At 37.2% G+C, this 23,277-nt stretch overlaps 1 protein-coding gene across 3 annotated transcripts in view; it reads right to left on the bottom strand.

Moving 5' to 3' along the window:
• Positions 1-23,277, bottom strand: part of add3a (adducin 3 (gamma) a) — a 162,180-nt gene that overhangs the window by 5,760 nt on the left and 133,143 nt on the right. For 2 of the 3 annotated variants that reach the window (XM_041785435.1, XM_041785436.1), the window contains 7 exons: positions 22,136-22,234; positions 19,431-19,607; positions 15,060-15,311; positions 11,501-11,605; positions 11,084-11,170; positions 7,149-7,272; positions 2,372-2,464 (listed from right to left, as the gene is read on the bottom strand). In XM_041785435.1, coding sequence (XP_041641369.1) covers positions 2,372-2,464; positions 7,149-7,272; positions 11,084-11,170; positions 11,501-11,605; positions 15,060-15,311; positions 19,431-19,607; positions 22,136-22,234 — 937 coding nt within the window. The remainder of the gene's footprint in view (positions 1-2,371; positions 2,465-7,148; positions 7,273-11,083; positions 11,171-11,500; positions 11,606-15,059; positions 15,312-19,430; positions 19,608-22,135; positions 22,235-23,277) is intronic. The other variant, XM_041785438.1, reaches the window with a different exon arrangement.

Genomic DNA, 23,277 nt, shown 5'->3' with positions numbered 1-23,277 from the left:
TGATATTATCAGTCTATATCACCTGTTAATGAAGAAATCTTTTAATATCAACCTTTTTTGTCTGTTATTATAGATCTACAGTATATCGTCTGTTTATATCAGCCTATATCTCCTTTAATAACAATCTTTATTGTCTGTTATTACGGCCTACATTGTCTGATAAAAAACAGCCTCTACTGCTTGGTAATATGGGCGTACATCAGCAGTAGATTTTGGCTCATATCATTTGTTATTTTGGGCCTATATCCTATGTTAATATTGACCTATATTTTTTGATATTATTGGGTTAAATTGTCTATTTATATCAGCCTATATCTTCTGTTATTATTAGCCTTAATAATTTGTAATAGTCAGCCTATATCATCTAATATTAGCAGCCTTTATGTCTATTATCAATGGCTTATACTGTGTTAAAATCAGCCTACATTGCCTGTTAATATGGCCTATATGTTGTCTTTTATAAGCAGCCTATATAGTCTGTCAGCATCCACATATATCCTCTGATGTTATTGGCCTAAAGCAGTGGTTCTCAACTGGTCCACTTTCAGGACCCATCAGTCCGTCTGACGACTGATTTCGACCCAAGTTCCCCCAAAATTTTCAACAACGCATGTTCAGTTAATTGATAATGTTGCAGTTTGGAGCATGATTGGACCAAAACACCTGATATAAACAAGAAAAGGGACAAAAACTGACAAATTTCATCCCTGCTTTCCCCATCATTACATGTCACTTTTTGACAATTTTCCTAAGAACTTTTGAAATAACTTCCTTATCACAGGAAAAGTAGCCATTTATTGCAAGAAGAGGAGAACAAATAGTTTAAATATTGATCAAACATTGAAATGTACCTAATTTCACAGTAAAACGGTAAAATAAAAGGCATCGAGAGAACTGCTCTGCAACCCACTTTTGGGCTCAGACCCACCAGTTGAGAACCACTGGCCTAAAGCGTCTGTCAATATCGACCTATATTGTCTATTAGTATCGGCCTATATTAGCTGTTAATATTTGCCCATATCTACTATTATTAGCAGCCTATACTGTCTGTTAACATTGGCCAGACTGTCCATTATCAGCAACCTCTATTGTGTGTTACTATCGGCCTATATCGTCTGTTATTAGAGGCCTCTATTGTTCTTCATTTCTTAAATTTTAAAGTGTGTTTGAGGTCTAAAATCAGTAGTTCTCAACTGGTCTGGAGTCAGGACCACAACCTAAGTTTCTTTCTTTCTTTTTTTTTTTTTTTTTTTCAATCATAACCAAATGTTTCTAATGAAAAAAGGGCAGTTTGGACTTGAGATGGAACAAAAGACGGGACAAAACAAAGAGACAGAGACATATCATTAAAAATCAAAGCAAATTGAAGAGTTTTTGCCATATTTCTTTTACAGCACATATTGACAACCCACTGACACTGACACTGGCTTGGTGGCCCACTTTGGGTCCTGGCACACCAGTTAGGAATCAAGGGCCTAAACTACATTTATATACCAGTATCCATATCAGTATCCATGTCTGTTTTGGCCAAAATAAAATCATAAATATTGGCATACTGGATATCGGCAAAAATCCAATATCCTGCATCCCTCAGGATATACGATTTGATTGTGGATTGTGAGTTCTAAAGTTAGCATCCATGATGGTATAAGGGAGCAATAGGAGATATGGTCCAGGAAACAAAAACATTTATGAAGGCTTCATTTATGCAACATAATACTTGGAGGTTAAGCTGCCAGATAGATGTTTTACTTAGGTAAGAACTTCTGTATTTTAGCAAGACAATGCCAAGCTACATTCTGCCTGTATTCCAACAACATAACTCCACAGTAGAAAAGCCCAACCACTTCACTAGCTTTCCTGAAGACCTGCCTTGTCAGCCATTGAAAATATATGGCACATTATGATTTGTAAAATATGAAAAATAAGACTAGATGGCTAGATGCTTAAAATCCCACAACTAGTAAGGATGCTTAAATATTTCACACTGAAAATGACAGAAACTGCTCTCTGTCAACAGAGTGCTGTTAAAGAGGTGATGCCACATTTTTTGAAACATTCATAAAATCAGACTTTACATAACTGTCTGCAGTAATTCAAAATGACTTTGCTTGAAAGACTTGCTTCATCACCTCTGAGTGAACCAGTTTTCATAACCAACAGCAAAAAGCAGCCTTATTGATTTAACAGGAGAAATCATTAGTGCAGTAAAAAGTTATAGCACACATCAGTAGTTTAGGTGCTGCACGCTCAGCTCTCAGTTGATTTCATTTTAATTTGCTCTCTCATGCACACATCTGATCCTGCAGACACACAGCGAGGCAGAAAGGATGGTTATCAAACAGTCTCTGTCTCTTTGGGTGAGTGATACCTTCTTTAGCTGGAGTGCTTTGTGGGGACTGGGTGAGAGACACACACTGAGAGAGAGTGGAGCCGTCGTCTGAGGTTAGCTCGTGCTCTCCATCTGCAGGGAGGGTGAGGAGGATGAGGAGGGAGGGTCGATGGACGGAGAGGATGAGAGGATTGCAGGGTGGTGCGGAGGATTGAGGCAGTGGGACGACAGCAGGGGTGAGTGGGATGAGAGGAGGGTGGGGCGGATGGCGGGGAGGATTTGGGGATGAAGGGTCAGAGGGGGGTGAGGGAGGGAGTAGGAAGGGGGAGAGATTAGTGGTAACACACATGTTAGAATCAGGCCATGCACAGCTGCCTTTCCACAAAATTTACTAAATCCTTGTCTGTTGATAGTTGGGTTGTGTGATCTGCTGGTCCTGGAGGCTGAGCCAACACTGGAACCTTTTTAGGTCTTTTTATCCGGTGATGATCATGTAAAGGGTTAACGGGACTGATGCCTTAACTTTTAAGTTCAATCATGAGTTTAACTTATGAATCCTTGTGTACAAAACCTTAACTTTTACAGAGAAGCAGAAGATAAATCAATGGTTATTTATGAGGAAATATTGTGCAAAAAGTTATTTTAAAACAAGTTTTGGCCAAAAAACTGATTTTCTTTAATTCACGAGTAATGGAACAAAACATGACCGAACAGAGACTTTAAAAAGTGCATCATTACAGAAAGATATGCATGCATGCACTTTGATTCGCTTAGTTTTTCTGAGACAGCACGGGAATCTGGTAATTTTTTTGTAATTTCTTAATATCTTGGGAAAAATTGTTTTTTTATGTGTGGAGAAGAATTTAAAAGTTGAAAACTTGAGAAAAAACCCCAAAATGTACACATCATTACCAGAAAACCTTAAAAAAAAACATGCATGGATGCCTGTCCACAGAATTTACGCCACATTTGATTTTCTGGCATGCACTGGCGACTGACTGGGGTCAGGACCCACCAGTAGAGAAACACCATTTTACAATATTAAATTGGATAAATTTTACCTTCATAAAGCTGATTCAATTTTTACCTCATGTAGAGGTAAAATCATAACAGGGCAGTGTTTTAACTAGGCCCGCATGACGTAAGAAAGAGCTGCTATGTGTGGTGATATTTTAAGTATTGCAACAAAAATTATGCAATAAATAAGCAGTGATTAAAGAGTGCATATTTGATATAAATCAGGTTCTATGTCTATTTTTGTTTCTTTATGTTTAACATATCTTTTCTGTTACAGTATGTCCCTCCTAAATACTTAAATGAATCCAACATGCACTGATTTTTCATCATTAAATTGGTACCCGTAAGTCTGAGGTGGCTGATGGTTAGATTGAGCTTGATCAGACTTCATAAAAGTTGTGTTTAAGCAGTGATACAACGCAAGGCTCCTGAGCCACTTGTGGCTTTTGTGACAACTTTTGGTTCTTTTAAGACTTGGAAAACTGACACCCCCAGAAAACCTTAAAAAAGGGAAATTTTGACATTAGAAATGATCCATTGCAAGTCACATCAACCAGTTTGTTTCCTGCACTTATACAGTAGGCTTTAAATGTCAAATTTAATTGTCAACCTCTTTTTTTTGCATTATTATTCATCCTCTTTCTAGAATATGCAAGATAAATATCCCTTGCTCTTGAGATTTGTACGGATTTGACCGTATACTTTTGTTTTTCTACACTGCTTTGAAGTGGATATTTGTGTAGGTTGAGGTCTTAACTGGCCGTTGTAAGAAAGAACAAAATTTTAATTTAATTTTTTTTTTTTCCAAAAAAGACTATTTTTCTCATCATATCTTGACTTTTCTATCAGACACACAAAAATGTATTTAATTTTTATCCTATTAATTCAAGATGAAGATCAAGATCAAGATGAAGACCAAAAATAAATAATACAATTTTGCAAAAAGCTTACAACAAATGCTGCAGTTACTAATGCCACCCTTATGTAAACATCTAGACCTTAATGCTCATCATGTCTACACTCAACTTAAAGAACCCAAATTATTTCTCTGTAAAAAAAACTTTAATAACAAATTCTTTCTTTTTCAAAGATGATTCTTTTGGCTTTTTTTTTTTTTTTACCTTTATTGGGGCAGGATAGCTGAAGAGAGAAAATGTGGGGAGAGAGAGAGGGGGAAGACATGTACCAAACATGCACCAGAATTGGGATCTGATCCTTTGATCAGTGCGTCGAGGACTTCTGTTGATCAGTTTCTTACACTCTTATTCCGCCACTTTCAGGATTAAAAATATGTCTTCAACAGCTTTTAAAACAACTTTTTTTGTGCGATGTTCCAGTGCTGCTCAGCGCCCAAAGCTTCAACAGTGAGTATTTTGAACCACTGACCTCCTCATAACACTTTAACACATTGGTTAGCACATTCAGGGTTACGCATTCAATGGCTGAAGCGTCACAGTTGCTAAGAAGTCATTCATGCACGGCTGAAGCATTAACAAAGTGATACAGACTGTACAATGAACATGCTCTTCTGTTTGTTTCATGCAAGAAGTTGAGATTTGAACTAAGAACATTATAAGATACACACTGGGCTGCTTGAATCTGGCCATGTTGGAAATTACTTACCATAAGCCATTCGAAGTGCAAACATTTATTAAGTGACTCTTTTAAATGTTGAAAATAATGGACTGGACATCACTTATCTCTGGCTAAGCCTTCAGGAGGGTGTGTGTGTGTGTGTGTGGGGGTGGGTGTGTGTGTGTGTGTGTGTGAGTGTACCCAGGCATACATCAGGCCGTTACATACGGTCTCCAGCTTGCATCCAGATTGGTCACCGGGGATTCACAGGGCTGTGGGGGCAGTGGTGTCATAGCAACGGGCTGTGCTCATGTGGCGGGTGTGATGACCTGCTGTCTGTTAATTCTGCCATCTTAGTCATGTATGTGCACACAAATAGATACCCACCGAAACTCTCAGCCTGTTTTATATACACGTAAGAGCGTTTGGATGATCTAATAAACTTCAAACACACATACACTGATCTGGTCCAATATGGCAGGATGAAGACTAGTGGTCGACCCCCTACACTATCTGTTCTCTATTGATTTTTTCCACTGCCACACTGAAAGGCAGCAGGACAGAAGGCTAATATGATTAGCATTGACTAACCAGTACATGTGTAAATAAAGGCAGCAGTGGAGACCATGGGGAGAAGCCCTTGTGTTAAAAAGTGCACAGGAGTTTGTTTGCGCAGCAGGAAGTTGCATATATTGGTATTCAGCAATAGCAGTGGCATTAGCCTCCAGAATTTTCAGTGTGCCTCTTTGTACAAGATGTGCTTGAGGAAGCTAGATGGGTACAGTTTCTCTGCATAATTTGGAGAGTTTAAAACCAATGGTGGCTCAGTTGTATGTAACATTGAAAAATTTTAAGTGTTTTATTCTTCATCCAGAAAGCCTCTGTGTTTGGCACTATTTTGCAATGCGAACTTTGAACTTCTTGACTAAAACTAGTTATTTCAGCAAAGTTTTCCATTTCAACAGCAGACACAGTATTTTCATTAAATAAAATATCATGCCGACTGTTTATCTTCAGAAAGTTGGAGAAGGTCCATAAAACACTGGTGGTCAGTAAGGCAGGGAACTCTGAATGGGGAGTGATGCCGGCTGCAGGTATCTGTCACCTGCTATCTTCAATTAGAAATGTACTGAAGAAGTGTTGTGAAGTTCCTGGCCTGACAGCAGTAGCTCTCGGTGTTCATGGACATGAGATTACAGTTTATACACCTAAACCACCAGGTAACTCAGAGTCTCTGCTTCTAACCAGTCTCCACTTTCTTCCCACTGAGTCTACTTCTGTAGAAGATGTTCCTCTGTGTACTCCAGGTCATAAAAGTATCCACAGTTTATGGCACGCCAGCACCACTCCAGTCAAAATCACTGATTTTAGTGTTGTTTTAGCTAAGTTTGTTGTTGAAGCCTCTGTCCAAGCCCGCAGACCCAAACAGCTGTTTAGATTTGCTGAGGTGAAAGAACAAGTAGCTGAAGCTTGCATTGCAAAATAAGACCAAACACAGGCTTTAGGTAAAAAATAAAACGCTTAAAAAAAACTGATATACTGTATAACTGAGTTTTTGCCCTATTACCCCCAACACTGGCTAAAAATGGTCTGAATACTTGTGTCAATGTGACATTTTAGTTTTTTATTCTTAATAAAGCCACAAAAAAAAAAAAAAAAAAACTAGAAGTCTGTTTTCACTTTGTCATGATACTGAGTGTAGATTAATGAGAGTAAAAATGAATGTTTTCTACTGTAGCATTAGGCTGCAACATAAGACAATTAAAAAAAAGTCAAGGGGGTCTGAATACCTTGTGAATGCACTGTACTGTATATATCTGTAATAAGCTGGAAGACACATCAGCTGGAAAAGCTTCAATAAAAATGTAAAGACAGCAAAGACCTGCTGCTGTTTGTTGTCTTAAAATGTGCTACAAAACTGTGACTTACAGGCTGATTATTAAGTGAACGTTTCAAGCCTGCTAAAAAGCATGTTGTTGAATTCACAGATGGGTTGGATTGTTTGTGGTGCGCTCTGCAGGACGAGTCTTTGGCTTACAGTACAAGTCACTGTGTGTGTTTGTGTGTCTGTGCCAGTGTGTTCAGTCCATATGTCTCTCAGTGTGACTGAGCTCTGGTGCTTTTAGACTTAGGGCCCCCTCACCTTTCAACATGCCAGTATCTGAGGACTGCTCTGTTTAAGTTCATACATGTTTGTTCAAATGTGTGTTTGTGTGCGTCGTACCGCTGAGGCCTAGTTGCCTCCTCTCCACGTTCTTTTGGTACTCCTCAAGTTCCCTCTTTGACAGCTCACTGAAGGGGTTGGGAGGCAGGGGAGCCATCTGCTCCTCCTCTGTGGGCACGTATGGCTGGGAGGAGACAGGGAGAGGGGTGAGCATGGAGCACACACTAAACAGGCAAATACACACTCTGAAACAGTCAAGAGCCACATGCACGCACTCTACAAACTAAGTGTTGTATGCATTTAAGAGGAAAAACACATGCACATACAACAACAAAAGTCTTCTTTCTGTTTTGTGCATAAACACATAAACAACAAAACAAACAATCATATGCATACTCTTTAAAAACACACCATTCTGTCTGTGACAAAGGCATTCATTACCTCAGTACTGAGGCTGTTCATATACAAATTCATGTATCAACAATATCACAGAACTTAACTCAAGGTTATTATAGTAAACTACAACTACAGAAATAACTACAATTAAATCTTTAAAAGAATTTTAGCTAACTTAAATTAAATAAAAACAACACTTAACAAAAAATAACTAAAACTTTATTGTGTGCTTACAAAACTAACTAAAGTGAAATGAAATTAGTGATAAATTCATCTTTGTTAAGTCTTTTACAGCAGCGCGATGACTGACATGTACGCCCAAGCCTGAAGAATATAAAATGTCCTGATTTGACTGAAGACGACTTAACATAATAACTTTAGATCTTGAATTGTATTCAAACATCATATTTGAATAAATAAAATTTAAAGTGAAGAACAGCCTGTTTGAAAACTCCACACAGACACTCTCAATCATCAAGCAAAACCACCCAAACATATTTAAATCCACTTGGACCTCAGGCTACCTACAAAAACCTGGTCTAAAATCTAAGTTTTGTTTGGAATAGGGCAGTCAAAAGCAATTCATTTCAGAATTTCTTTAGTTAACCCCAATTAATTGCACTATTTCTTTAAATTCAGATAAAAAAAATCCACTGTTTTGCTTTTTAAACTGCTTTTGTGCCATTTTTTTTCTACTGTCCTAAACTAAGGGTAATTGACTACCTGAAAGGTATATACACACAAATACTGCATTCAGTCTAAATGTGTTAACAGACTGTAAACAATTAACACTCCAAAAGCATGACACATCTGCAAATGCAATCAACATATCAGTTCAATCATACTTACAAAACAAGTCCCACACATGCACACAAAAGTCACATTTTACAACAAGTCTGTCTAGATTTCTGTGTAACACATGATCTGAAACTCATCATGCTCACACACATATGACAACAGAAAGTGCAAATAAAACCTTTTTTATTGATTCTAAACTAGGTTCATTTGAAAAACAACAATTAAAATCACATGCACAGTACCAACGAGCAAACGGGTCAAATAAATCCACAAAAGTGTCATAAAAAACACCATTGCAAAAAATGACAATCAGAAAACTCATGTCGATATTTACCACTATGTTTATATTCACCGGATCCTTCAAAATAAAACACCAACCAAAGAAACATCAGCATCAAAATCTCTGATTGTCAAAATTATTCTTTTATATTTATGTTGTATTTATATGTGAGAGTTCATCACTTTCTTGATATCATGAAATGACTTTTAACCCATGTATGGTTCATTTTGCCTTTGAAATGTGCTCAAGTGTCTCCATCTAGTGGTCAAGGGGTGAATTGTGCTGCTACAAGCACCTCATGGCACATGAATTCACTTCTTATGACTAAATATAGCTACTGTTTCTTGGTAGCTCATAATGCTGCAGGGTTTTTTTTGTCAAACTGTTGTATCCTGGTCATACTATAACTATTGCCTTCCTGTGCTGCCGTATTTTTATAATGCTGCTTTGGCATCCTGGTCACGTAATGATGACACTCTTGCACCTCTTATAACTCACAGAACAGAGTTCAACTATGGTTCTATTTATCTATCGTGTTAGGCCTTGGCGTCTGGAATCAATTTGTTTAAATATACTTGTGCAATATTTTACCTGAATTTGCACTGAGTAGGATTTATTTATTGTTTTCTATAACAGTCAATAATGTATTTAATATACTGTGTTTTGTCAGGTGTTTCGTCCTTGCTATGATGAAGTTTCATGTCTGTCCTGCTTCAGTCTATGTTGGACTATAGCTGGAAATCCGTGACTCGCTAAATCTGGTGCAACCATTTTTTCATTTTCTATTTACTATGTACGAATGCCACTGCACATTGTCCCTCAATAAATAAATAAATAAATAAACTTAACTAATGTCATCCCTAGACCCCTCCTTCTTTTGTTGGACCTTAGACCAAAATTCAATACAATACATCATTGCTTACTAATAATAAACTGATAAACCAGCATCCATGTTATTCATCCATTCAGTGTAAAAGCAAGGCTGAAAGTTTATATATCATTCAAAAGACAGTAATTCAATATTTTTTGGGAAGAAATCAGTGAAATTTTTGGACCATATTGTTTTGAAGATTTCTGCAAAACATCACTGAAAGATGCAGCCATTGTTTTTCTCTTCAGCAGGGGGAAAAGTAACTAATTGCATTACCCTGAGTAGCTTTTTTTGTGCATTTGTACTTTTTTAAGATCGGTACTTTTACTTGAGTTTACATTGGGGGAATCCAAAGTGAGTGATACCATCTACCAGAAGGCTTTTTGAATCAGAGGGAAATGTTAAAATTACAAAAGCAGTCTAATATCATATTTTAATGAAGTTCTAATGCTTTATAGTGTTTTGATTTAGAGCAAGCATTTTAAAATCATGATTCATAATAAAAATGTCTGGTACTTTTGTTGTGTCTGCTCACATAAATGCTGTCAACAACTACTAATAAGGTATCAGGAACTTAAAGAGTACCCACATTTTCTAGGGGAAGATTTTAACACTACCCTGTCCCTTTGTAATTCTGTTTCAGGGGGCAGAGAAGCATTTCAAATCAAGGGGTAGGGGTAAAAGAAAAGGGACTGACACTTTTTTTCCTTTTTTTTTTTTTTTTTAACAAAAATTCAAGGTTGCACTGCAGATTATCAAAAATATGCACCTTTGATTGAACAAGACAGTTTGATAGTCATATTCTCTTTTTTCTATATGAAGGAAACATCCCTTTGTACTTTTTGACCCTCCCAGATGTCTAAATCACTACTCATTACTTTGAGTAATTACTTTTTACTTCTGCTTGAATAAATTTATGGACCACTACTTTTACTTCTACTGAAGTAAATTTGAACTGTGGAAGAGACGGGAAGAAGAGTGGACAGGCATTGCTGTTCTTCAATATGGATCATTATGTTTTGCACAAAATATATATATTTTTTGAAGTTCCTTTCTCTGTTTTAAAACACTGTTCCAGTAGCATGGTATTACCACGACAAAAAAATCCATCAAATGTTAAGCAATGAAGATTACATTATTTCGGAATAAATCAAGTGTTCAGAAATTGTTCTCTAATTTAGATCTCCAGTGTAAAACCCCTACTCTTACAAAATGCATGTTTAAACTTGCCATAACAAAGGAAACCTCCACTAAGAATCTCTTTTAGTGTTTATTTAGAATTAGCAGTTAAATAGTACTGTTCCTGGTGCCACAGAACATCTTTACTAAATAGATAAACTGGAGCCGTTTTAAATATAAAACAAAACAATATCAACATCATTTAAAGGCAATCCTCCCTGATTCAGTTACCAACTGAGCTATAACTTGCTTTACTTTTTAATCTGATGTTATTCCATAGTCTCAACAGATGGCCAAGAAATGAGATGATGCACATCTTGAACAAATGGTAAAGGCTCCTGAGACAAAAAAATCATCTCTCTGTGTCTGCCTATACTCTCTTTATAGCAGTGATGTAAAGCACAAATTCAGGAAACTAAATGAATTTAAAATTGTTCAAAATATCTATCATGAGCAAAGGGAAATTCTCACCCGTCGTGGTTGGTCAACAGGAATTCCTGCGAGGTGCTGAGAGCGTGGGCCTGATGTTGTCACATCAAACCGGTTCTGCTCTCTGATCTGTGACAGGACAAAACACACAATGATGTATACCAGAAGTGGTTTGTCTGTAAACAACTGCAATCATGTCATCTCATCAGATATGATTTTTCCGTGTGAGAGCGACCTTAACTTCTTCTTTTAAACAGAGAAACAAACTTAATGTCAGACTGTATGACATGTGAGCTTGGCATAACCATCCATCACTGATATTTTTACTGTCTCATCCTGTCGTTGTTAAAGCCACTCTAAAAAATCAGTCCTTCATAAAAAAGACAAGGCCATGATGATGCAGACTACTTTACATTTAAAGAGTCAGTGATGCTGATTGAAAGGTACTGTGAGACTCACTTTGTTTCTCTTTTGCAGCACTTCGCTAGGATCTGTGTTCAGGGGGACAAACTGATTGGGATCCTCGATCCGGATTGGGGTTCCCGTCTCGTCGGCCTTCATCCACTATAGACAGGGAGAAAAAGCAGAAAATTAAAATACTTCTCTGCTGTGAAACAAACACAAACCTTTAGTCTAGGGTTGTTGTGACTCTTAAAATACTTCTCTGCTGTGAAACAAACACAAACCTTTAGTCTAGGGTTGTTGTGACTCTTAAAATACTTCTCTGCTGTGAAACAAACACAAACCTTTAGTCTAGGGTTGTTGTGACTCTTAAAATGCAGCATGTTATCAAAACCTGCTGCACTCAAAAATTCAGCTGTCAAACTGAAATAGTGGAGTGACTGTGAATCAATTCACCACTTTCCACATTATTATGCAAATGACATTTTTCTCTTTTTTTTCCTAAATATTAATGCAAATGACAGTCAGAATATTTTTCAAGTCATCAGCCATTAGAGCATAATTCAAATGTTTTTGAACAAACTTCATAATGATAACCATTATTTGAAAAAAAAAAAAAAAAAAAAAAAAAAACCTCAAAATGCACTGTTCCACATTATTAAGCAGGCCACAGGTTTCAAGCAATATTGGAAAAAAAAGGATCTCTCTGCTTCCAAAAAGTGTCAAATAGTGTAATTCCTTGGACAAGGAATGGAAACATTAGATATTTCATGAAAAATTAATCATGATCATCGTACTGTGAAGAAATTTGTGGCTGATTCAGTGAAGGTTTCTGGTGGACAATTTCATCGGATTAAGAGAGCAGCTGCTAAAATACCATTTCAAAGCAGCAAACAGGTATTTGAAGCTGCTGGTGCCTCTGGAGTCCCACCAACCTCAAGGTGTAGGATCCTCCAGAGGCTTGCAGTCATGTATAAACCTACAATTCAACCACCCCTAACCAATGCTCACAAGCTGAAACGGTTGAAGTGGGCCCAGAAATACATGAAGACTCATTTTCGAACAGTCTTGTTGACTGATGAGTGCCGTGCAACCCTGGATGGTTCAGATGGAGGAGTAGTGGATGGTTGATGGATGGCCACCATGTCCCAACAAGGCTGTGATGTCAGCAAGGAGGGGGTGGAGTCATGTTCTGGGCTGGATTCATAAGGATAGAGCCGGTAGGCCCCTTAGGGTACCCGAAGGTGTGAAAAGGACCCCGGCAAAGTATATAGAGTTTCTGACTGACCACTTTCTTCCATGGTACAAAAAGAAGAGCAGTACCTTCTGTAGCAAAATTTTCTTCATGCATGATGATGCACCATCTCATGCTACAAAGAATACCTCTGTGTCATTGGCTGCTATGGGCATAACAGGAGAGAAACTCATGGTGTGGCCCCCATCCTCACCTGACCTCAACCCTGTTGAGAACCTTTGGAGCATCCTCAAGCTAAAGATCAATGAGGGTGGTAGGCAGTTCACATCAAAACAGCAGCTGTGGGAGGATATTCTTACATCCTGCAAAGAAATTCAGCAGAAACTCTCCAAAAACTCACAAGTTTAATGGATGCAAGAATTGTGAAGGTGATATCAAAGAAGAGGTCCTATGTTAACATGTAACTTGGTCTGTTTAGATGTTTTTGATTGAAATAGCTTTTGATTTTAGTGAATATGACGTCCTAATGCTGCAAATTCAATGAATGACCATTTCAGTTCTTCATGACCTATAAAATCTCTTAAAACTCTGTTGTGTATGATAATGTGGAACAGTGCATTTTGAGATTTTTTTTTAAAATAATGGTTATCATTATGAAGTCTGTTCAAAAACATTTGAATTATGCTCTAACGGCTGATGACTTGAAAAATATTCTGTCATTTGCATTAATATTTAGGAAAAAAAGAGAAAAATGTCATTTGCATAATAATGTGGAAAGCGGTGTAGTAGAGTAGGTCAGCTCACAACCTTTAAGACAACCAGAAGGTCGTGGGTTTGATCCCCAGCTTCTAAAGTCACATGTGGATATGTCCTTTGGCAAGACACTTGACCCTAAATCACCTCTGCTGTGTCAGTGGTGTGTGAATTTGGAGTTAATGGGTGTGAATGGGGGAGTGTGTCCTGCGTTGTAAAAGTGTGAGATGACTAGAAAAGCTCAACACAAGCTCAAGTCCTTTTACTACAACTAAAGGACCATTTAAGCTAAACAGATAAAGGTTTAGTTTCTATTCACTGTATTACATTACAGTAAGACAAAAACATTTAAATGTACTTTATCTGTGCAACATTTATTCAATGGATTGCAACCTGTGGCAAACTGAACACCTTCGTCATTTAGAGAGATTTACACCATACAGGATGGTCCTTGGGAAAACTTCTAATTTCCATCATCAGTATTTCTTAAATAAAAATTTTAGTTCAGAATCTCTTAGTTTCTGCTGCTATTATTTTTATGGCTTTAATTGATAAGAACTAGAACTGTGGGTAGAGAGACATGCACAAGAGCACCAGAATCAGTAGCTGAACCTCAAACCAGTGTGGCAGGAACAGCAGCCTTTGCACATGAGACTCTATCTGCTCTATCAGCTGAGCCACATCTTTTCCTCTGATTTTAATCATTCTTCCGAAAGGTGTCACCTGTGTAACACAGATCTTTTAAGAAATGCCACACTAATTTACTAATCAACATTTTTAAAAGGTTGAGTCATACTGATCACAGATCAAGATGATGGCTTTAAAGATGAGGGACACTGACAATGAAGCTGAGCTAAAATCATGTAGTTCTCTTTTCAGCCAGTAGGTGGAGATCTAGTATAAGGCTTGAAACTACTCCAGTCAAAACTGACAGAGGATGAACTGAACAATAGCGTGACGTTCACTTCATATTGGGTTTATTATACACCTATGACAGTGGTTCACTATCGGTGGGTCAGGGCACAAGGTGAGTCAGAACTGTTTTCAGTGGGTCATGAATGTGTGCCTTGAAAATAAATTGTAGCAAGAAGCTAACAATGTAAGGAAGCAGACATACTTTACATCTTATTTTACTCATTTTCCATTATACCAAACACATTTTTGTTTTCCTCAAGATTTTGACTTCTTTTTCTCATTTTCTCAGGGTTACAAAGTTTTTTTCCTCATGATAGTAAGGAAATGTCTTGAGATCTCTGGAAAATTAAACTTTCCACTTCATCATAGGAAAATGGAGTGAAATAAAATAAATGTATGCATGTCCTCTCTAGGCTTATGTAATGATGTTATGTTGAAATCTGACCTAAGTCTGTTTATCAAATGCATTTGAATGGTTGAAAGAAATTAAGGTTGCAATGACAAAGGAGGTGGTGGTGGGTCCTAGGAATAAACCAGTTAATAACACTGACCTATACAGCAATATTAGCACATAAACAACACACATTATAAACATTATACTATACTATCTATTAACCATCGAGGAGTTTAGTGTCACTTATATATGAAGACTTGAAATTCTGCTTATATATTTAGAAAAAAAATGAAACCTTTGATTCTGTTTAGGGTTACAAGATCAGGTTTGTCAAATTAACACACAAACACACGACTTACCGTGGTTGTCCGGCTGTTGTAGCGCTCCTCTCCACCCTCCACGCTGACCTTGGTGTAGCTGTTGGGCGAGTTGAGCCAGCGCGTCTTCTCCCTCTGCTGTCGCTGCTGCAGGAACTTGAAGGGCAGTCGTGTGGCCTCCCCGTCCTCTTCGAACATGAACGCCGTGACCGTGGCCGGGATCTCGACGTCGCTCTTGTGCCTCGGCTTCTCTCGTACTATGGGGTGTCTGTAAGCGTAGCCTGTCCTGTAGCCCTGAGGGAGGAAAAGTCATCATACATAATGTTTCCTGAAGTCAAATGATGAGAATTTTTACACTTCAGTGGACTGGATTCACCAAACAAAAATTTAAATAAAGTCTGTGATTTTCTTGCTGTAAAGCTGCCAGATTCATAATGGAAAAGAAGGGAAACATTGTATTCAGAGGGTTTCCGACACCACAGAGGGCACAGTCAGAGAGACATTTCCTGTCTGGCTCTTTCCTTCTCCTCTCACCCATTTATCCCCTTCTTCTCCTAATCTTTGCTCCACTAACACACTCATTTCCCCCTCTCTGTCACCTAAAACTTGTATGATCCTGCTGTTCTTGCAGACTATTTTCTGCTTGACAGCAAAGTTCCTCTTTATTCATGTAAGCTTTTTTTGGTTGACATTTTAACTGAGATCAATGCCCCAGATCAAAATTTCATTTTTTTCTGCAAAACTCAGCTTGACACTAGTTTATCTGTAACAAATTCAAAGCAGACACTTCTGTGAATTTGCATATAGGTTGTGAAAGGGAAAGGAGAGAGTAATGAGTTTATTTTTACTATGCCTCATTATCATTGCTGGAGGTTGTCCTGAAACAAGTGCATGTCTCATAAGAAGGCTGTTTTATAATGTGTGAGAGAAAAGAGGGATGCAGACTAGAGCTGAACTGTAAGGAATAAAAGCAGGCTCTATGGCCCTGAGAAAGAGCACACTGATGCAAAGGTAGAAATCTGGAAGAGGTTGATATCGTCCCCGTTGATAAACACCGGCCAATCATATGAGATGCCCTGATGTCAGTAGCTGATGTGTATCAGCTTTGTAACATCAATTCAATGCTGCAAAGCTAGTGCAACATAACAGCTGATGAAGAGAAGTGATCCTTAATAAGACAGCAGACGTCACTTATTGGACAAACTGATGTGGTTTCATGGTCAAACATGGCAGAAAATGTCAGCAGTGAGGGGTCTAACACTGCAAACAGGAATAATCAAGGTCATGCAGTTTGTAAGATATGTTAGTGATATTTAAAGAGGAGAGACTATCAATAACCCTTAATACTTGGTGTGGATTCACCTAATTGCACCCATGGTCTTCATTTGATATCTGAAAGCTCAGACTGAACAAAGAGGTGGTCTGGGACACCTTCATCTGCTTTGGTTTGTTGGTGTCCACCACTGCCTCCTGTCATTTTGAATTTAATTTTCATTTCAATCTCACACATGTACCACAAGGCTTATCTGTAAAATGGCATATCATGTTTTCTAAAGCATGTTTTTGATGCAAATGAGGGAGAAAAGCTTTTAAAGAAACACTGCTAGCCTCCTAAGTCATGGCCTCATTCAGTCCTTCTTACTGCCACAAGTAAATAAATCACAGTAAGCCTAAGAGCCACTGTAGTTAGTTGGGATGCACAATATTTTTTTTTTTTTTTTTTTGCCGATATCAGATATGTCAATATTTCCAAACATTTTTAGTCGCCACTGATACCGATTTATCCACATCTTTTTATGGTAAAGAACACCACGTACAACATGTTGTGGTAGTTTCGTTTTACGTCTGGGGCTTGATCAAAATATTTAGGGCTCATGATGGGCCTCCTGAAGTGTGTAGCGGCGTAGGAAATCACAATAACCTGATGGAGCAATATTTGCAGCTGATATATTGGTTGTCAATGTTGAATATCATATCTGCCAATATTGATATTTAACTTTTAAAGCTAATAACTGCTGGCACAGATCATGCTGATAATAAATTGTGCATCAAATTGAATTTTTATTTAAATTTCACTAGTGCTCCACAAGATTTATTTGGGCCCTATGAAATCTGTTTTATTTTTGCCAAATTCCGTTGTTCCCGTTTCAATTTTTTTGACATTCTGTTTTTTAACTTTCCCACTAATTTTACCATAAAAAGAGTGTCCTGTTCATGTAAATGAATAAAATGTTCACTAATAGAAAAAAATAGAAAATAGAAATAACCTTCAATTTATTGAGAAAGGGCCACAGTTGGCCCAGGAGCCGTCGTTTGGATAACCCTGATATAAAATAATTGTTACTTGAGCTACGGGATTTTTGACAGTGTTTCGTGCAGCTGCTTTGACATGCCGTTATTGTTCAGGAGAGGGCAGGGTGAATGATTGTGAATTGAGGCACAAGTTGCGCCACACTTAAGTATTCCCCCCGGAACATATTCCCCAGATATACAGTGCTTAACAAATTTATTAGACCACCTGTCATATTCTTCTCAGAGACCATCCAGCATCATGAAGGGCTTTAATGCAGACTCCTTCATTTTCACTGAGCTCTCCACTTTTTACCAGTTTGAACAGGAATGAGGAATTTCAAACTGAATTCACCCAAATGTGAGCCGGCTCACTGGGCTTCTCTGAGAAGTCAGAAATTAATCAAGCATAACATTCAACCAATAAAACTAGTTTTTCTGTTCAGGAATGCAAGTAAATAACTATAATTTGACATATTAATCAAGAAATATTAATGTGCTTTACTATTTTTTCAGGTTTTTGTCAGTCAGTAAATTTGAAAATTCATTTATAACAATAAAAATGTATATTTAGCATTAAAAATATAATTTTGGTTAAAGAGCTTCCACAAATTGGTGTATTAACATTGCAGAAACATAAAAAAATGATTCTGGTAATTACCAGTGCTGTTAATTTAGGGCAGCTGTGGCATAAACCTTACTTTGTGTGGTGGTCTAATAAATTTGTTAAGCACTGTAGATTTCTCTTTCCCAAAAAAAACCCCAAAACAAAACAAAAAAACAGCACTTCAGTCAAAGTCATGCAATTTCTGCGACTTCCGCGTTAAATAGTAGATTCCGTTTCTATTGGCCATTTTATTTTGGTCATCTTGATGAAAACTAAACTTACCTTTTGTATGTTTTAGTCATCAAAGATCTGTTTTTGGCTTGTCTTAGTCTATTCTTTCTCATGGAAAAAAGCATGTCAATGAAATTAACATCCATACATTTGTGGATGATGCCTGTGTCTAATGCAAAGATCTTTACTTGTCTTTACGAAATCTAAAAAGCTGATAAACTCTTCGTAGCCATTTGGGACGGGATAATATTGTCTGGTTTTCAACACTAAGCAGCTTGGAAAATGTGTTTACTGGAATTACTGGGATAAAACAGGGCAAACATTGCATATCAGGAAATAGTTGAAGAAGTTGGCCAACCAGGAAAGCAACAAATATTTCATATATTATTATTATATAAATATTATTATATATACAAATATTTCACATCTGAACAGCCAACAGCTAAGCTAACTTGTCAGCCATTCAAATGTTCTTTTATTTGTTTAACATCCTTGTTCACTTAAAAGTTTAAATACATCTGAGACTACCAAAAGGATCTTACAGCACTTCATATTGACTGATAACTCTTCACATATTTCATATTAAAGTGGTTACTATCACTGCATTATATCAATCTGAAAGTTATGACTCATCATTTCCTTGGCCCAAATTGTCCTAATCCATACATCTTTAGCTATGATTCTTAAAGGAAGAGAGCGGAAAACAAGAGAGAGTGGGTGGCATGGCCTAGTGTAGAAATTAACATAACAATGGAGTCAGATAATAAGAAAAGCTTTAAAAGAAGAACTTTCTGCACTATTTTCAAAATAACACCTGAATATAAAAACCCACCAAGCAGTGCTGTTTCCTCTAGCTTTTCTGTTTTAAAGGTTTAGCTTTCTATAACAGGTCTTTTTTTTCTGTCTGTATCCACGTCACAAAATATCTACCAAATCGCCTTTCGGTCCTATAAATAGATACAAAGGATGTCCCCCAGAAAGGAAGGACACATAATTGCAGTAGCCTATAAACACATTTATGTAAGGCTGAGTTATATCAGTCAATGTGTTTTCTAACAGTCCAACATGCATTTTGATACATGATGCAATATACACATGACATTTTATCTAGTTAGAGAACTAATGATAGCAGAGCTTATAAAAGAAAAAACATCTCTGAATAAATTTATCCTCATGTGGTTTTAAGAGTTGTCTCTGAGCTTATTCAAACAAAAAAAACAAAAGAGTTAAAGTCAAATCTGAAGAATTGAATGAGCGTTCTGATTAACAGACACCTATGTACTCACCAGGTTATCCAGCATCCTCATTAGTGACTCAAACTCCAGCTCACCGACCTTCCACTTGTACTGGCCGGCCATGTTGATAGCACCAGCTGAGGCTATAGCGTGCACTCGTGATTTGTACTTTTCCTGATCCAGCACTATCAGGTTGTCCACACTGCCAGCACACGAGATGGCATTCACCTGAGATCAAACAGATGGAGAAGCATGTGAGTCTAGACTGACGACTGATGTTCGCAGACATAAAGGCCTTTCTGTCACTCAACATTTGTTACCCCAGATCATTAATCTAAAATGAGACTCAAAGAAACAAAATTACCATTCTCTGTCAATTACAAGAAAGCCATCATGTACAAAAAACATGAGATGCCCCTCTGTCTAAAGCTACCACAGGACCACAGAATATACGGTACATGGCATACAACAAACATGGTTGGGGGATTTATTTATAGAAATTAAGCTGGGCTTTGCAGATGGATTAATGTTTTCTTTTGCTTGACCGGGGAGAGTCAATCAGGAGATTTGGTGTTCCTGTTACAGCAAGGGACACAATAACATCTCTAAAATCCTCCGCTCAAGTGACCACAAAGACACGCAAGAATCAAACAGCAGAAAAACAACACATATAACACTGACTTGAAGCAAGTATTACAAAATGTCAAAGAGCATTTCGTTTAGGTTTAAATAAAACAAACACTAGTTTTGTGGTTTACTCTCAAAGCATTACCTAATTACCTGTTAAATCAAAATCAATTATTTCATGCATTTTAAATTGTCATTTGTTTGGGTCTGTTTGTCTGAGTTCAGATTTTCACCCCTGACAGTAGAGTGGTAGAATGAAGGATTAAAAAAAAACATCCTTCAAGTTCATAAACCCTCTATGACTGGCTTACTGGTTCCACTAATAAAGGAATGATCTTCTCCTATATTTTACTACATGCATGAATTGCTATAATATTTATCAAGTGCTAAGACGTCACTTTTAATTGGCTTGCTCAAATGTGAGCCATTTCACTGTCTAATGCATTGCACAAGGCTTACAATTTCAAAAATGTTGGTTAACTATTTTATCTGTTTATTTGTTGCTTTCTGTGAACCTTCTTTGGTTTTAGACAAAAAATATCCTCACAATGTCAACACTTGAATGTTTAGCTTTATCAAAGTATCCAAACTATTATGAATCACATTTAACTCACAATTTAAACCACTGTCTACAACTAGAAGCTTCACAGGAAAATCTTGGGAGTAATTTTTCCAGAGTAAAAAGTATTTTACTCAAAAATAGTAAAATGTACTCTATATTGAGTATATTTATCACCAGCCACCTCCAGAGTTGGAGTAAAAACACAGAGTAAATTCTGCTGGAGTAAAACTTTTACCCACAGCCACTTAAGTTTCAACTCTGCTGCCATCACTCATTGGATAGTCCCATCTGCAGCTCGTTAAGTGTGCCAGCTGCAGCTAATCCTTGGCAATCAAGACCTCCTCACCTGGTGATGAACCTTCAGACACCTGTGGGCTACAGATTTCTAGTAGGGTAACTCCTCTTCAACCTTTGATAATCTAGTGATTTTTCAGTGAGGTTTTTAATTGACTTTTTTAACTCCATTTGTCTTCTTTTTTTGCAGTGTCTCCATCTCTCTGCCAGTGCTACTTCCAACCACCAGCCAGTACACTCACCATCATCTGTCCTATTGTTCTCAAATAAACTTCTTTAACCTTACTACCTTGTCTTGTGCTCTGCTCCTGGATCGTTGTCATATGTTCATCACAATTGTTTTTGTATATTAGAACACTGTCTAATATGTATAGGTAAAAACACCTCTTTTGTTACGCCATTTATAGGTGCGCAGAATTACAAAAAGAAAAAAGGCAAAGAAAAAGGCAGAATTATCTGTTAAGAGGAAAATGTAGCTCTATATAAAGAAGAAAGATCAGTCTATTTAGAGTAAGATACAGCTCTACATAACCACTACCCAATTCTATATGGAGAAGAAAATGTTCCCTAATGAGTAGAAACATTTCTATAAGGAATGAAAAACAGTTCTGAAATGACTAAATATCACTTTATATTGAGAAAAAAAATAGCTCCATAATGAGTAAACTATGGTCTGAATTACTTTGTAGTTAATATTTTAGCTAATAACCTGTTCATACTTTAAACTGTATAATAATTGATGATTGAGTTCATCCAGCTAAATCAGCTTTTATCTTAACTTAACTACATTGTTCAATATTTGGACATTATTTCAGAAAATTGAACTATTTTCTTAAATTAACTGAGCTACTCCACTATGTTGAATGTGTAAAAATACTTTCAATACAAATGTGATAACCGCTGATAATAAATACTGTACACATCCGTTGTCTTTGATAACTCCTGCTTGATTTTGATTCCCCCAACTCCTCCTGGCCATCCTTATGTCAGTATTTTCGCCGCCTCAATAAATATGAGGAAAAACAACACCCTGACATCAACAACAACACAATCTTAAGAGTTTTGCCAATAACTGTTTGGCCAAGCTTTCTAAAAAGGAAGAGATCATGATTTATGAGATGTTATTAAGGTCATGAAATTAGGGGAAATAACAATGGAAAGACTGAATTTGGATGCAAAACAATCCCCTGCTGTTCTTTCACATTATGCAGGGGTAGTGTGGAGGTCACTGAAAGTTCCAGGATCTTCCCTCAGGTTTGTTAGATGTGTGTACCTGGATTTCACAGGCGTAGTGGGCATTGTAGATATAGTGAAAGGCCTCTTCGATAGTCTCCCCGAGAGCAACCACACCATGATTCCTCAGCACCAACACCTAAAACACAAACAGGGGGTTTATCAATAGAAGAAAAAACAGTCACATGTTCATGTGGCTAACTCTAAATAATTGTTCTTGAATAGTTAAATGACGGGCCTATTAACGAGTAAGTTACCTCAAAGCAACACGCTCTGATTTCATACATCAATAAGGGCTGAGCCACTCAGTTATGACAGCAGGATCTGGAATCAGACTGGCTGAGGAAACTCCCTTGAATACCCTGATTATCTGCCAATATATATTTAGTTGCTCTCTGATCATTTCCACGGAAAGCCAGGGCACTCACAGGGTATAACTCACAGGGTGAGAAATAAGAAGGCACAAAGGTAACACAACTTCACTGATATTTCAACAGGATGTGCTGTGTTCACTGTCTTGCTACAGTTTCCTATTTTAGATGCACCACACCCTGATAATTGACTCATTTCTCTTTTTTGACCGCAAGGACAAGTTAACACCCTTTCCTTCTGCATGATAAGAATATCATTTAAGATATACTGTCTTCACATTACAATTGTTTTTACATTTTGAAAATGTTTTCTATTTTCATATTCTTGCCAGCTGTGTTGTGACTGTAGAGCATAGCATTTGGGGCGGTGTTAATTTCGTTGACTAAAACTATTCGTTGACAACCTTTTTTCCCATGACAAAAACTAGACTAAGACTAACAAAAATAGATCCGTGGTGACTAAAACTGACTAAAACTAAGTTTAGTTTTGGTCAAGATGAATAAAACTAGACTAAAATGTTTTTTAGTTTTTGTCAGACATCTAAAATCTGTGATATTTATCCACTGTGGGTAAATCTGCCAAACAACAATACATCTATATCCATTCTGCCTCTAAGCTGTAGAAAGCAGGGATCCCTGGTTTGGCAGGGTCCATAAAACACACTACCAAGATTTGGTACCAGATTTAGGCAAGAGAGTAAGTGCTTAGACTAAAAGTCAAGACTAAAATGTTTTGACTTTTTATGGACTAAAACTAGACTAAAATATTTTGAGTTTTCGTCAACTAAAACTGAAAGGCTAAAAGGGTAGA

This window comes from Cheilinus undulatus, linkage group 4 (assembly GCF_018320785.1).
Source record: "Cheilinus undulatus linkage group 4, ASM1832078v1, whole genome shotgun sequence".
Lineage (NCBI taxonomy): Eukaryota > Metazoa > Chordata > Actinopteri > Labriformes > Labridae > Cheilinus > Cheilinus undulatus.
Note: the sequence above shows the minus strand (reverse complement) of the source record. Positions and strands in the feature narration are given on the sequence as shown.